This window comes from Anabrus simplex, chromosome 2 (assembly GCF_040414725.1).
Source record: "Anabrus simplex isolate iqAnaSimp1 chromosome 2, ASM4041472v1, whole genome shotgun sequence".
Lineage (NCBI taxonomy): Eukaryota > Metazoa > Arthropoda > Insecta > Orthoptera > Tettigoniidae > Anabrus > Anabrus simplex.
Window position 1 is genome coordinate 615,410,775 of NC_090266.1, and position 17,764 is coordinate 615,428,538.

At 41.8% G+C, this 17,764-nt stretch overlaps 1 protein-coding gene across 1 annotated transcript in view; it reads right to left on the reverse strand.

Moving 5' to 3' along the window:
- Positions 1-17,764, reverse strand: part of Synj (synaptojanin) — a 427,286-nt gene that overhangs the window by 342,874 nt on the left and 66,648 nt on the right. Inside the window, exon 3 of the mRNA XM_068226016.1 lies at positions 4,911-5,178. Within this exon, the coding sequence (XP_068082117.1) occupies positions 4,911-5,178 (268 nt within the window). The remainder of the gene's footprint in view (positions 1-4,910; positions 5,179-17,764) is intronic.

The window sequence follows — 17,764 nt, forward strand, 5'->3', positions numbered from 1 at the left end:
GCAACCGTGCAACAAATCAATCAAATTCAACACAGGTCGTGCTAGACAAGTCTCTCAGTCGACAGACAATCTGTAGGAACATGGGTTCTATGGGGTATGGGAACAGGCGCCGCACACGGGTGCCACTGTTAACCCAACGTTATCGGGCACGACACGCGTTTGTCACCAGTCACCAGGGATGGACACTGGAACAATGGCGTAACGTGTTATGGTTGGACGAATCACGATTTCAACTGCACCATGCTGATGGGAGGTACCGTGTATGGCGCAGAACACATGATGCGATGGATCCCGCCTGCCTCCAAGGTGTGGTCCAGGGCGCTGGTGTCTCTGGTATGGTCTGGGGTGCATTTTCCTGGTATGGAATGGGCCCCCTAGTTGTTCTGGAAGAGACTTTGAATGGTACCCGGTATGTTGAGCTGCTTGGAGACCATCTCCACCCATTTTTGGCCTTCCAGCGCCCAGACGGTTCTGCGGTGTTTCAAGATGATAACACGCCGCCACATTGCTCCCACGTCGTCCGGGAATGGTTCCAGGAACATGCAGCGGAGGTCCAACGACTGCCATGGCCACCCAGGAGCCCCAATATGAACCCTATCGAGTATATCTGGGATGTCCTGGAACTCGGGCTCCGTGCCATGGATCCTGCACCCACAAACAGACCAGCATTGGCGGCCGCTCTGCAAACGATTTGGTATCGGCTGCGTCCAGAGGACTACCATGGACTTGTCGACTCACTTCCACGGCGTCTCGCTGCAGTTTGCAGGGCCAAACCAGTCCCTACACGCTATTAGGCGACTATCCCATCGAGTGTGCTAAGTCAGTGTATTTGTTTCGCTCTGTTTCTTTCATCTACGTACAAATCCCTGTCTGCCTCGGCCCTTGTTTGGAGCCATTTCTGATTAGCCTTCTTTTTACGTTTACAAGCTGCTCTCACTTCATCATTAGACCAAGATGTTCGCCTTTTCCCATCTTTACACACAGTTGTTCCTAGCCATTCCCTTGCTGTTTCTACTACAGCATCCCTGTATGCCACCCATTCTCCTTCTATATCCTGAACTTGCTTACTGTCTACTGTTCGAAACTTCTCACTAATCATATCCATGTACTTCTGTCTACCGAGCGAGTTGGCCGTGCGGTTAGAGGCGCGCGGCTGTGAGCTTGCATCCGGGAGATAGTGGGTTCTAATCCCACCATCGGCAGCCCTGACGATGGTTTTCCGTGGTTTCCCATTTTCACACCAGGCAAATGCTGTGGCCGTGCCTTAATTAAGGCCACGGCTGCTTCCTTCCAATTCCTAGGCCTTTCCTATCCCATTGTCGCCATAAGACCTATCTGTGTCAGTGTGAAGTAAAATCACTAGCAAAAAAAAAAAAAAGTACTTCTGTCTAATTCCTCGTCCTGGAGATTTTCTACCCTTATTCGTTTGCAGACAAATTACACTTTCTCTACCCTAGGCCTAGAGATACTTAGTTCACTACAGCTCCGGTAGTGGTCTGTATCATCGAAAAATCCACGGAAAACTTGTACATTCCTAACAGATTTCCTGAATTCGAAGTCGGTTAAGATGTAGTGTATTATGCATCTGGTACCCCTAGCCTCCCATGTGTAGCGGTGAATAGCCTTATGCTTGAAGAATGTATGTGTAACTGCTAAACGCATACTAGCACAGAAGTCCAGCAAACGCTTCCCATTTCCATTAGCTTCCATATCTTCCCCACATTTACCAATCACCCTTTCGTATCCTTCAGGTCTATTTCCAACTCTCGCATTGAAATCGCCCATTAGCACTATTCTATCCTTGCTGTTGACCCTGACCACGATGTCACTCAATGCTTCATAAAACTTGTCAACTTCATCCTCATCTGCACTCTCACATGGTGAATACACTGAGACACTTCTTGTCCTAATTCCTCCAACTACCAAATCTACCCACATTCGCTAATTCACGTCCCTAACAAAAACTATGTTGCGTGCAATGGTATTCCTGATAAACAGCCCTCCCCATACTCTGCCCTTCCCTTTCTAACGCCCGTCAAGTACACTTTATAATCTTCTACCTCTTCCTCATTATCTCCCCTTATCCGAATATCACTTACTCCTAGCACATCCAGATGCATCCTCTTTGCTCACTCAGCCAGTTCTACCGTCTTTCTTCCATAAGCCCCATTAATATTGCTAGCTTCTCATCGAATTCCATTTCATTCGCCAAGTTGTTTCCAAGGAGTCAATCACCTGTCAAATGAGATTGGGACTCCGTTACACCCACAGCTCCGAGGCTTGCTTAAAATGTTCTGAGCTCGGTAAATTCATGAAGCAGGATGCTACCCTACTTACACATACTCCAAGTGAGGATCTCTCCTCTAACGGGTTATGGACCACCGGTGGATTGTATAGTCCTAGCCCCCTGAGCACAAGGAGGACCATGACTCAGAATATGTCCGAGATGCCCACTCCGATTCCATAGCAACTGGTATCCCGACTCTCAGAACGACTTACTAGGCCACTCAGCCGTTGCCCATGGTTCACGTTTTTCCTTTCCTTATTTACCACTTGTTTACACTTACTTTTAATTTCCTGACAGTTAATCTTGCTTCCTTCTTTCGTATCTCTATTCCATTCTTGCGATGCTTTCTTCTTTTGTTTAAAAACTTAATTGCCTTTTCATTTCACCAAGGTGTCTCCATTTCCTTCACTCTCGCAGAAGTTTTGCCACAAATCCTCTCTGCACAGCTTACAAACGCGTTTTTATATTTGGTCCACTTGTCTGCTACACTTTATTTCTGATATAGGGATGTGCTGTTTTAATTCCTCCTGAAATCCCCCCCCCCCCCCCCCAGTTCTTTTACTTTTAATTTCAATACTTTTATTTTCCTCTCTCTTATTTCTTTTACTCTCACAATTTTCTTATTTGCCACCACTACTCTGTGGTCTCCATCAAATGCTTCACCTGGTATTGCTGTTACATCCATTAACTGTTTACAATTTACTTTCTCAACCAAAAAAATAACTGTTTTTGTCCTTCCTTCATCCTAGCCTTATCTAGTGATCTTTCTACTATTCTTTTTCTAAACCAAGTGTTGCCCACAATCATCCCATTTCTCTCACAAAAATCAATCAACATATCTCCCTCACAGTTTCTTTCTCCATATTCAAATGGACCAATCACTTCTTTACCAATTCTGTCATTTCCAACCTGCACATTGAGGTCTCCCATTACTATCACTCCCATATCGGTGATTACTTCCCTGAGTGTCCCCAAGAATTCCTCCATATTTTCCTCACTGTTACCAGTCTGGGGTGCATAAACTTGGATGAAATTTTTCACTCCTCCTGAAGTCCTCACTCGTACTCTAATTATTCTATCAGTGACGCAGTCTATCATACCCAAATTTTCATTCAGGATTTTGTTAAGAATCAATTCTACTACAGGGTGTACCCTCTACACATCCTCTTCACTCCCTTTCCCTTCCACCTGACCGCACTCAGTTCCATCATTGAAATATTCACCCTCTCCATAAAACCAATCAACTTCTGATTACCCTGTCAGGGTCATGATTTTTATTATTCCCACTTCCTAATATTAAATTTGGTTGCCCACTTATCACAGCTCCCCCAGCACAAGAACTGCGTGTCGCTTTTAGAGACTGATAATTACCACCACTTATTTTAGGCTATTGTTACGATGAGGTCACCACCCCCGAAGGCATTTTAGTGCTACTGCCAGCAATTATTCAGGCCACCCCTTACACAGGGAACAGATATCCTTGCAGCCACCCCTAACATGGGAAACAAACGCTGATGAATAGTGTACTCATACTTTTCCCCGAGTACTAGGAAGCCTTTTCCCCAATCTCCACCGTACCAAAGTCCATCTTCTCTGCTGTAGATTCCGTTGAGGTCTTCGCTCATAACCCTGAGCTGCGACCCTTACCAAATGCTACATACCCGGTCAGTGTGCTCTGGGACTCTCATAGGGAGGGGCGCCACTCTCTGGACAGGGCTGCCTCCGAAGAGGGTCCCTACTTGCTACCTATTCTACCTGCTACCTATTCCTTTTTGCAATCAAATAATAAAATCTCAAGAAACCCACACCTCAGTATGTATAAACCCTAGAACAATGAATGTGGGAAAGTGACATAATTACTAAAACTAAACTTTACCACACTCATATTTACATTCAATGGGACATTATTGACATATTATGAATTTATATCAATTATGTACTGTTTATAACTATTTCAACAATGGTGTTTGAGAAACAAATAAGACATAAGTGTAATTTCATTAGTTTGTAGCGTCATAATCTTGGCAAGACTCAACCCAATATTCTTTAGTTTCTATTGCCACAGTCTAGGCAAGTCTTGGCCCAATGTTCCCCACAAACAGCCCTTGAGCAGTGACTGAAAAATGTTTGTCATCTTCCATTCGCTTGAAGGATGGAATGAGGATGATGTAAATATTCTCGTTACTGTTTCTAAGGAGGGATTCTCTCAGGTTCATAGTCTGGGTCCATGTCACTGTCATCTGTACACTTCACATCATCCACTTCAAAGACATCATCTTCCTCACTAATTTCTTCATTGATTTCATTAAGCAAATTACAAATATAACAACTGAAAAAAGAAGAATAATAATACAATCACTAAACCTTTGCAGTATTGATGATGAAGTATTCAAAGTCAGCAAACAACACGAGCCAAGTAAATGACGAACATAATGGACAACAGCACTCATTAAACTGAAGCTACTGAGAAGTATGTGCTGCTTCACTCTTTAGAATGGAGAGTACCAGGCGATTTTGTCAATTACGGTCATAATTTTTATGAAGCTTTAGTGATCTAGGATTAAAGAAAACAACTGAACAGTAATATTAGTTCAAAGGCAAGTAAGACAGTAACATCACTCACCAGAAAAATCTGTTGTCAGTCATCGTTGTCTTCTTCCTACGTTGTGCACACAGGGTGATGTCAAAACCTTCGCCCGATGAGGACCAAGAAAAATAAAATGTTCCCGAATTGAGAAGTTTCCGTACTTCTGAAATGCGCTCTTCATCTTGCGGTTGGTTGCGAAGGGAAACAAAATTGGTTTGTGTAATACGGAAGACTTCAGATTCACCAATTTTTCCTATGGAGATGCAACCAGTCACAAGCACCAAATAAAGGACAGTGCTTTCACCTGGAATTAAATAAAAATAATAGTAAGTATATATATTGTCAATAACATTGCTTGAACTGAAGCTACTGGAAAGTATGTACTGCTCCAATCTTTGGAAAGAGGAGAATCAGGCAATGTTATCATCTACAGACTTAAACATGTTCCAACATGATCATTGATATACACAGTAAAGTTGAACTTTGTTATAACGACATTGGCTTCAGCGACAACTCGTCTATAACGTCATCTTTTCTGTGGTAAGGACATACTCCTCAAAAGAAATGTGTTTCTCAGCCTTGCTTAATAAGACAAACGTACATGCGTCTACCTCACATATAACGTCATTTTCAACCTCAGTTTTAAATAAGATTTTCTAGGAACTAAATTATTTTAAGAAATATTTGGTTGAAATCTGGCAACCTGGCAAATTCTTTCCTGTCCCCTTGTCATATACCTCGGAAATGTGGGCAGATTCCCCACCCCATTGTAACCCGCCCGAATTCTTGCGGTATTAACTGTACCTGCGTGCGGTCAGTTTTGACTGGAAGTCTCCTCTAAGTGCAAACATTTTAACGCAGTAGGCTACTAAAAGAAAAGTTTTAATGTTGGAAGAAAAAGTTAAAGTGATTCACCACACTGAGAACGGAATTTAAAAAGCTGATGTGTGTCGCGAGTTTGGCCATGTTAATTCCACAGTCCAAACGATATGAAAGAGCAAGGATAAAATTGTTGCTGGATTTGATGATGATGCTTGTTGTTTTAAGGGGCCTAACATCAAAGGTCATCGGCCCCTAATGGTACGAAATGAAAGAACAAAAATTGCAAAGGCATCCACTGACCAAAATAAAAATAAAATATGGCATGAAGAATGAATGGATGGACAGGAACTCAACAAAACACAAAACAAACAAACAAAAACCAGTGGATCGGACTCAATACAGATCGAAAATAACATTATTACCGACCAAGGAACCACTTATAAAGCACAATGTTGCTTGGTGTCTAAAGGGGGTGCAAAATCCACGTCTAAGGCCCCTCAGAATGGTACATGTCGCGAGTAAAATAGAACCATGGTATGTGTCATGTTGGGGTATTAATCAGAAGTAGCGAAGACTCACGGGGTTCCACAAAAGATGGTACTACTCACAAGTATTGCAATACGTACAAGTAACGCAGACCTATGGTGTGTCTCACACAATGGCCCAACTCAGAGTCAACGCAAACCGAGTACACCTAGGTGTACTAAACACGGGCGCCGGTATTCCCGTGGTGTTCCTCACATAGTGGGTACTAATCACAGGCAACGCAGACCCACGGTGCTGCTCATATAGTGGTACAACTCACAGGCTACGCCCAGACCCGCGGTGTTGCACACATGGGTACGACGCACAGGTACTGGAATCCACCAGGCCAGGCTTTTACTGCTACTAATCACAAACCGATTTCGTACCGAATTTAGTGGTACTACTCGCAAGTAAAGGCAACCTATGGTGTTCCCCGGTACGATTCAAAATTAGTTTAATGGTTCCAATTCAGTCAGCCCTTGGTCGCCCCTTTTAGTTGCCTCTTACGACAGGCAGGGGATACCGCGGGTGTATTCTACATGTGCGTCCCCCACCCGCAGGGGGTGTTGCTGGATTTGAACAGAATGGTTCAATCATTAAGAGGCTACAAAAACCTGAACGGAGCGACATGGATGAAGCACTGCTTAATTACTTTAAGCAGCAGAGAAGCTTCAATGTACCCATTAGTGGACCTCTCCTTATGGTGAAAGCAGAGGAATTTGCCAAGAAATTAAAAGATGAAAAAACTATGTGCAGAAGTGGCCGAATCGACAGATTTAAGAAGAGTCACAACATTAGTTTCGGAAAAGTGAGCGGCGAAATGTATAATGTGAAAGCCAAAACAACCCAAAAATGGCTTACTACAGTGTGACCTAATGTGTGCGAAGGATGTGCCGAGTGCGACATCCTTAATGCAGATGGGAGTGGCATTTTCTTTAGATTGACACCAACAAAACTTTGAAATTCAAAGGTGGAAATGTGTTGGTGGCAAGTTACATAAAGAGTGAATAACAGGCTCTGGTTTGTGCTAATGCAGACAGAACTGAAAAGAGAAAACTGTTAGTGATTGGCAAACCAAAAAATCGTAGATGCTTCAGGCATGTAAAAAAATTTCCTGGCACACTACAGTCCTAATAAACATTCATGAATGGCTTCCGAATTATCTGAAACTGAAATGAGGTGTTGGAATTGGGAGCTTGGAATTCTGGTTCTTGATGACAACAGTCCAGTGCTCCCTGTAATCTCAGGTCTGGAGAACATTAAGCTTGTTTTTCTTCCTGGAAAATACAACAAGCATATTGCAACCCATGGATCAAGGGGTAATTAGAAGTCTGAAATGCCACTATCGTAAGCTGATATTGCTGAACATTATAGAATGCATTGAATAAAGCAAGATTATTCTATTACGATAGATGTGATCAGATGCGATTTGGAAGAAGTGCCACTGGCATGGATTTGTTTAGGGTGAATCTCAGCTCGCCAGCATGTGATCCACGCACTGTGATCTTGGGAGCCATGTCCTGCGGCACATATGGAATGAGACATGCAGGATCAAACACCAAGACTGCGACAAACTGCCACAGACTCAAAGTACTACTGTAGTTATGCCTAACAGCCAGTTCGTCTGACATGACCTCTTCTGCCTCCACGACTGTTGGAAACCATGAGAGTAACGGATTCCTCCTCCCCTCGTTTCGCCATTGGGCCAAAAACTTGTGATGGGTTCCAGTGTCATTTCCTACACTAAGGGGACCATCAACCTACCTAAAGGGGCTCATCCACCCAAAGCCGTTGGCCCCTTCAGGGAGTAGAGTTATTTACTGCCACCCGACACTCGGCATCGAGTCGCTGACTGTACGGATTTACTCTGTTACTGCAGCAGAATATCCGGCCAGACGGGGAAGATTAATAGTAGGTAAGGAAACTATGAGCCAAAAAGTGGTAGAGGAACATACTGAATCATAACATAGAAAATGTGTGCGAATCAATTATATTAATTATCACTTAATTATATTAATTATATTCTGAACAAAACCAATGACATAACTGCAGAACAAATTTTCAAGTAATTTACAGTATCTGCATAAGAGAAACATGAAAACCTACAGAATGGTGTAACATTTTGCATACAAAACACCAATGAAATTTTCATCTTATGTTATGCAATGAAAAGAAAAAATTAAATTATTGGCTGTGAGACATTACCACAGACTTATGAGTATATTTCAGATTTAGCGAATCAGTTGTTGATCTCTAGGAACAGAAAACATGCCTTCATAATATCCAAAGTGCTTTGTTTTTTCCTAGTGGTTTTAGCATCGCACTATCATATTATAATGTCGGGGTGGTAAATAAAGACATATCTAGTAGCGTTTTAACTCTAAGACTAAGATTTATTTCCTGCTACTTCCTACACACTATTTCACACTTAGTGCTCTACCAACTCTAACTCAGTCACACCAGTTTTACAGCACTCTGTCACTTACAAACTGACCCAATCACACAGTTTAGAGTTATACACTACACAATATTCAATACTGCACGTTGTGTACTGTCTGCCACAAAATACACCACTGGCACTCACATGACGGTCGAACATTCCAACAGTCTTCATACAATCCACAATGACACGATGTAATGGCACGAAGTACACCTAACTTCACTGAGGACAGACAACTCCACAACAGAACAGAACTGAACACAACAGAAACTCACTTCACAACTGAAACTGTCCACCAAATCAACTGTCACATAAGTCACACACACTTGTGTCAGTACTCCGCGGCAGTACACGCGCATTACTCCATGGTAGGACACACACAGAACTCTGTACTCCATGGTTGTTTATACACAAAGCTGCACTCCGCTGTATGCTCAAATTACTTTGTACTCCACAGCAGTATACTCTCACACAGCACTAACTGACTGGCTGCCTTGACTTAGCAGTTCCAGAACAATCTGAAAGCTGGATACGTCCAAAACATTCACAATCACTAATCATCTCGAGGTATCTAGAATTTGCCAGAGACTACCAGGGAGATGACAGAGCTGCATCAGAGGGGGGACTAGCCTTTCACTCCGTGCTTCATCCTGACTGGCTGCCTGCGTGGGCAAGTGGGCAAGGCCAATAATACTGTGATGTTGCCCATGGCCAGAACCAGACTAATTTGCTCCTCGCACCTTTGAATCAGCATGGCAGCCAAACTGGAACACTGCCTCCTCTTCAAGGCAGTTCATCCCAAGCTGTGCCACGATATGGTGCATATGATTCCACTGGATGGACATCATCTTCCCATGGGGTTTGCTGGGGCTAATGGACGATGTCGATTCTGTCTATAACAGTTCATGTGCGCTAGCATGACAATCGAAGTTCAGATGATTCCCCTCTTGTCTGCTTTCTGACCATGCGAACCTTCATTGTCCACTGGCACGAAGCAAGTCACTCGCACGTCCCAAGCTCGGTTGTGCTGGGTATCATACAATCTCGCAGTGTCAAATTTGGTGTTAATGCCGGAATGAGGTCCTAGCCAGATCTATCCTTATTGGGTGGTCGTTAGTTTGGGCTCCAATAACACGCTGTCTCCTAATGCAGCTCCTTACACCCGTGCCGTTGACATCATTGTCTCAATCTTCACGGCCATAGTCAGGGACCCCTTGAGGTTATGATCCCTGCCAAGCATCATTCCTTTACGGATCTCGGCATCATGGAGCTCACCAAAGAAGACATCTGCCACCTTGTGCTGGATGTGATCCCAGGGTGGCCTGTCCAGAGCCACATGGGCTAATTCCTCGACCTTGGTGGAGAATTTTCATGGAGTTTCTTTGGTGTGCTGCATCCTCTCCCATAGCTAGACACAGTAGGCGGCCGTCAGTTGATGCCCACTGTAGTGTCCGTCAAGCACACCCACAATTTTCTCGTAGGTGGCACCCGGATGGCGGCTGTGTAGTACCTCCACTGCCTGGCTATGTAGTCCCGAAATCAGATGTCCAACTATCTCCTCCAATGCCCATCTGTGGTGCTTGCAGACTATCAAACTGGATCTGGAAAATTCTCCAGGATGTGGTCCTCTCATAGCATGGAGATTTCACTTTCATGACGCTGGAGCCACCATCACAGCTAGTGGGACTTGTTTGGGTTTCCACACCAGTTGTCATCACGCGCAGGGCACTCGCTTCCTCCCAAATATCTTGAACTCTGGATTCCACAATCTGAGGTATTGCTTCAGACTGCTTCTCGTCCAGTTTGACATCCTCGACAATGCACAGTGGGCCAGGAATCATATCTAGCTGGACACAAGTCATTTTGGGAAGTTAACTGAAACAATATTTTACCCTATGCATTTCGTCTACCACTGTCTGAACTACACTAGCCTGAGTTTGACTCTCACTGTTACAAATCAAGTTAAATAAACACTGAAGTTATGATGCGTCAGCCGCTTCCAATGGTGTGCCTCTTGATGTGTTAGTTGACACAGGGCTTTCTTTGTGATAACACGGTGAAGAAGAAACGCATTAGTTTAATCTTGGTATTAGGTTGTCAAAATAGGTAAGAATTTACATTTTTAATGTCTATAATACAGTAAGTATTGGAATTATATTCATTGTGTTACAGAGTCAGTAGTGAAAAATGAAAAATTATCACTTTCGAATTCATTAAATTCCCGTAGACTTATAAAAAAAATCTTGTGAGAATTCAGCCCCATTTATGACCACAACATATAGCCTATAGCGTGTTCTTCAATTTCCATCCTTAAAATGTTGTGCATATTTGCTCCTTTTTGATAAATATAATATTGCTTATAGAAGTAACTCTGCAGGCATGGCGATGAGTTGTGAAAAGACGAGAACTCTGAGAGTAGGTACTGTACATTGAGGCTTCTAATGAAGCATTATATGATTTTACAGTGCACAAATATGACCCTGGTAACTAAGGAAATTTTAAGGACTATTAAAAATCAAAGTGCTTTTAAGTGTAATTTTGGTATAAAATGAAAGCAGTGTGGTAGATAGAAAGATTGTTTTCTTACCAAATGCAATGCTTGGCTAGATGGAGAAATACAATTATTTAATAAAGACAAGGGACTTGCAACGGAGAAACCTCGTCCTTCAAGAATGGGAAGTCCAAGAAAGCTTTTTATTGAAAGGGGAGACTGTGCTGCAGGGATCACCAATCAATACTGATCTGCATTTAGGGCAGTCGCCAAGATGGCAGTTTCCCTATCTGTTGTTTTCCTAGCCTTTTCTTAAATGATTTCAAAGAAATTGGAAATTTATTGAACATCTTCCTTGGTAAGTTATTCCAATCCCTAACTCCCCGTCCTATAAATGACTATTTGCCCCAATTTGTCCTCTTGAATTCCAACTTTATCTTCATATTGTGATCGTTCCTACTTTTAAAGACGCCACTCAAACTTATTTGCCTACTAATGTCATTCAACGCCATCTCTCCGCCGACAGCTCGGAACATACCACATAATACCAATATAAATGGTCCATTATTATACTCCGCACGGCCTTAGTTCTAAATTGAAGTTTCGCAAAACAAATGAGCATCGCCTTCCTTCTGTTGCCAGCGCGATACTCAATCGGGAAACACATTTCAGATTCCCTATGGGAATCAACATCTATATCATCTGATGGCCAAGCAAGCATCAATTTTTGGTAAGAGACAAAGTCTCTCATAGTGCATTGGCACTGGCAGTGGCTCCAAGTGGCCTATGCAGTGGCCTCCATGGTATGCACTAGCCAGCGTCTTGGTAGGAGTGCTAGGTACCAACTGAAGAGCCCAACCTAGCACACGAGGGCGAAATGCTGGCAATCAGGAGTGAGTTACCTGGAAAATTTATAATATCCAATAATGGACCATTTATATTGGTTTTATAAATTTACTCAATTGGGACAAATATTTCAGATTCCCTATGGGAATCAACATCTGTATCATCTGATGGCCAAGCAGGCATCAATTTTTGGTGAGAGACAATGTCTCTCAAAGTGCATTGGCACTATCGGCGGCTCCAAGTGGCCTACGCAGTGGCCACCACGGTATGCACTATCCAGCGTCTTGGTAGGTGCGCTAGGTACCAACTGAAGAGCCCAACCTAGCACACGAGGGTGAAACGCTGGCAATCAGGAGCGAGTAAGCTGGAAAATTTATAATGTCCAATAATGGACCATTTATATTGGTATTATAAATTTTACTCAAACGGGACAAATATTTCAGATTCCCTATGGGAATCAACATCTACATCAACATACCACATAGTCGAGAAGCTCGTCTTTCCCAAAATTCTTTCCAGCCCAAACTTTGCAACATTTTTGCAACACTACTCTTTTGTCGGAAATCACCCAGAACAAAATGAGCTCCTTTTCTTTGGATTTTTTCCAGTTCTTGAATCAGGTAATCCTGGTGAGGGTCCCATACACTGGAACCAAACTCTAGTTAGGGTCTTACTAGAGACTTATATGCCCTCTCCTTTACATCCTTACTACAATCCATAAATACCCTCATAACCATGTGCAGAGATCTGTACCCTTTATTTACAATCCCATTTATGTGATACCCCAATGAAGATCTAGCCTTATATTAACACCTAGATACTTCAATGATCCCCAAAAGGAACTTTAACCCCATTAATGCAGTAATTAAAACTGAGAGGACTTTTCCTATTTGTGAAACTCACAACCTGACTTTTAACCCCGTTTATGATCATACCATTGCCTGCTGTCCATCTCACAACATTATCGAGGTCACGTTGCAGTTGCTCAAAATCTTGTAACTTATTTATTACTCTATACAGAATAACATCATATGCAAAAAGGCTTACCTCTGATTCCAATTGTTTACTCATATCATTTATATATATACGAAAACAAAGGTCCAATAATATTCCCCTGAGGAACTCCCCTCTTAATTATTACAGGGTCAGATAAAGATTCGCCTACTCTAACTCTCTGAGATCTATTTTCTAGAAATATAGCAACCCATTCAGTCACTCATTTGTCTAATCCAATTGCACTCATTTTTGCCAGTAGTCTCCCATGATCCACCCTATCAAATGCTTTAGACAGGTCAATCGCGATACAGTCCATTTGACCTCCTGAATCCAAGATATCTGCTAACTTATATCTTGCTGGAATCCTATAAGTTGAGCTTCAGTGGAATAACCTATCCTAAACCCAAAATGCCTTCTATCGAACGAGTTATTAATTTCTCAAACATGTCTATTATAATCAGAAAGAATGCTTTCCCAAAGCTTACATGCAACGCATGTCAAACTTACTGGGCTGTAATTTTTAGCTTTATATCTATCACCCTTTCCTTTATACACAGGGGCTACTGTAACAACTCGCCATTCATTTGGTATAGCTCCTTGAAGCAAACAATAATCAAATAAGTATTTCAGATATGCTACTATATCCCAACCCACTGTCTTTAGTATGTCCCCAGAAATCTTATCAACTCCAGTCCCTTTTCTAGTTTTCAACTTTTGTACCTTATTGTAAATGTCATTGTTATCATACGTAAATTTTAATACTTCTTTAGCATTAGTCTCCTCCTCTATCTGGACATTATCCTTGTAACCAACAATCTTTACATACTGCTGACTGAATACTTCTGCCTTTTGAAGATCCTTGCATACATACTCCCCTTGTTCATTAATTATTCCTGGAATGTCCCCCTTGGAACCTGTTTCTGTTTTAAAATACCTATACAAACCCTTCCATTTATCACTAAAATTTGTATGACTGTCGTAAGAATGTTGTGGAATCATCACCACAAAGGGCTAAAAGGTATAAGAAAGCTTTCCATTCGCCATCAGTGCTTCCCAAGCGTCATGGTACAGAAGAAGCTTTAGGGTTATTGATAGACAATGAATTTTCAAAGAGGCAGTATGTCAACATACGAGTTGGTGCAAAATTAAGGAACAGCAACATTTATCCAACCTATAATGTTGTGAGAGATATAAAACTAAAGTGCTCCCAACCAAAGGCAGCTCTCAAGGTTACAGAGATCTCTGCTGAAAACATTGTAGGCTCTTGTAAACCACACAATTCATCGACTTGTAAGTATGCAAGCTGATGTTATAAAACAATGTACGCAGTTCAAAAAAATTTGGAGAACATGTATTTGAACATATGCCATGCTCCAAAAAACAATACCTCACACCCAGGTATATTACCAACTAAACCTTTATACTTTACCATTGAAGCATACAAAAGAACATCGATGGATTTGCGTTAATTTTCAGAACACAAAAGGAAATGTCCAAATAGGGGCAAAAACAAAGTGGTAACAGTCCTCCAGAGTGGATTTTTATCACAGTTGCAGAGCTTCAGTATGGTGTATCTCCACCACGAGCATTTATCACAGCTTGGCACCTATGTGGCATGCTCCGTATAAGTTGACGGAGGTCACTTTGTGGTATCAGGTCCCATTCTTCAATGAGAACCTGTTCGAGGTCTTGGGGAGTCTGTGGTGGAACAGAACACCCATGAACACTTCTGTTACGCCTATCCCACACATGCTTGATGGGATTAAGGTTGGGAGTGGCTGATGGCCATTCCATCACTTGAATGTCCAAATCTCTTAAGACAGTTCTGGTGATGTGCGCAGCATGAGCCCTGGCATTGTCATGCACGAGTACGAATTACATGTGTATATTGGGTCATTATATTATGTAATACGAGTATTTAACTTGTCATAATTTTAGCTATATTGTAACATTGGAACTCTTAAAGAAAGTGTAATCAACATAATGTTGTTAAATTTCAGAATATGTCATAAAGCTTTTAGGAATGAGGCATAGTACAAAATGCAAACATAGGATTCTAATGTAGCTGAGGATAACCTTGTAAGAGGTCGAAACCGGTCCTATTATACATGTGATATTCCATCATACATGTGATAATAAATAAGTATTGATTAGGTGGAACCTTTCTTTCTTTTTATGATATTTGTGCTCAATTGACCGCAGTAGTCTGTGTACCTCACAACGACACACGGACACACCGCTATTCACTTTGTTTTGAGGGGTCACCTTGACAGTTTAATGCATGGCTATGCCTACAGATGGAGTATAACTTCGATTTGACATACCCTGAGTAGCTAAGGTCTGAAGGTATGTTGTACGACCATTGGAACCCCATCTACCAAATTAACGTTTACATACCAGACGTTACAAAACATGTTCCCCTAATTTTTTTGAACTGTGTATTCAAGACAATGATATAGTAAGAGCAGTGTTCAAGTGGGGCTGTGATGGCAGCAGTACTCTAAGTTTTTACAAACAAAAAATTCCAGTCAGAAAATACAGAGTTAATTGACTCAGATATATTTGTTATTTCTTTGGTGCCATTGCATTTACATTTATTTCTTTGGTGCCATTGCAGTTACATTCTGCTTCAAATGGGAACAAACGTATTAGGGTTCTATGGCAAAATCCTCGTCCTTCCTCTCAAAGATTTTGTCGACCAATCAAGATGCTGTATAAAAAGGAGATATCAAACATAAGAGAAAATTTTCTTGTATTGAGGAACAAATACGACTGCCTGGGAGACTGATTACCTCGGATCAAGTAGGGGTATTTCAGTCGCCTTGACAAAGTATACTGCAATGTATTCGAAACGTCGGCAAACTGTACGTGATGTGCAGACAAGTGCAACACGGTTCAACCCGGAAATTAAATTAAATAAGATATTCAGTTAAGATCAAAAAGAGATCATGTCAGCCATTTTGCATTTGGTCTTCCACCACTGTATGCATACATTATATTTTTTGTATCCCTTCTGCATACTGCCTAGTGACTTGATGTAAAAGTATGGCAGATTGGAAGTCCCTAAGACGAAATCAAAGTTGCTATGAGGAAGCACCAGATAGCAGCATGATTTCACCCTTCTAACCTTTGATCAGCCTAGATGCAGTGTAGGAAATTCCAATGACGGGAATAGTGCTCGAAGAATCTTTCGTGGCCCAGTCAAATCAGCTAGAATTACCAGAATAAGTGAAGAAATACTATTATAAATATAACAGTACCAATACATGTCTAGCAATAAAATGTCAAACAAAGCATTCCAGATAAAAACTACTTTTGTCCAGCTAGGTATGATTCCTGGCCCACTGTGTAATGTCTTTAAGAGCGCATATCTCGTACTAACTTTAACAGTCCGCTTTTCAGTTCACTTAGCTCCAATTTCAGTCAGTCCTGGTTAGATTCAAATTCTTTCTTAAATGTTCCTTAAGGTCATTTTTGCTAGATTTCAGTTCAAAGTTTATTACACTGTCAAGTTCGCAGATCTTATTGAGAAGAGCCTGGATGCTTTCAGTACCCATTTTGTTACTCATTAGAAATTTCTACGAACTACAACAGTAAGCTACCAGTCAACCTCAATTCTGACAGAAGTTGCAACATGACAAGAGTGGTAAATAAAGACACAATTGGTAGTGTTTTAACTCTAGGACTAAGACTTACAGTATTTGCTAATACACACTACACAGACACACTAATTCACAGTTTGCACTCTGTCAACTTACACTAACACAGTCACACTGGTTTTAAAGTTTGTGCACTCTATCACTTACAAACCGACACAATCTCACAATTTCCAGTTATGCACTATAGAGTTTCCAATACTGCATATCATGCACTGTCTGCCACATAACAAATGTTGCTAGTACTTGTTCGCCAGTCGAACACTCCAACAGTCTTCGTAAATTCCATGTTGACATGACTCAATGACATGTGGCACTCTCGACTTCACTGAAGACGGTCAGAACTCCACGACAAAGCAATGAATACAATGGAAACTCACTTCACAACTGGGGCCACCCACAAACTCAACTGGACTCCATACTACACTTGACTGTCACACATTTGCATCAGTACTCCACAATATTAAACACACAGTACTCTACTCCAGTGTACTCTACGGCAATACACAGTCAACCATACCACATATGGGCGGTATTGTCTTTTACTGAATACCTCATGCATATATTAAAACTAATGCGGGTGCGTGAACAGGGGAAGCGCGCCAGAATTAGGCCACTGTCCACGTCAGGGATGGGTAGACCAGCGCAAGGAGTACACAGGAAAGTCTCAAGATTTAATCTCGAGCTCTGCGATCCGAGCCACGTAAGTGCCAAATGCAATGATACAAAAACCGGTAAGAAACAGTAGTGGAATGCTTGGAAGATTAACAGGTAATTATGCCTAGGAGCCACATGACAGAAAACTGGAACGACAGAGAATATTGATTGGATTTATCTAGTGTCTCGAGTTGATTATATCTATTAGTTTATGTCCAATATTCAAATATTGTCCGTAGAAACTGAAGCTCCTTCAACACAAAGAGTTGGCGTGGTTCTGTCAGTGATTCCCCTAGCTAAGTGTCGTCCCATGAATATGATAAGAGGGAGCAGAACGAGGGAAGAGAGGCTAGTCTGAAGTAGCTGGAGGAAGAGGTTGTGTCCATATTATGGTGCACGAATCAAGAGATAATGAAAGCGTAAGGCAGTGCGCTAGAACAATAGTTAGTACAATTTA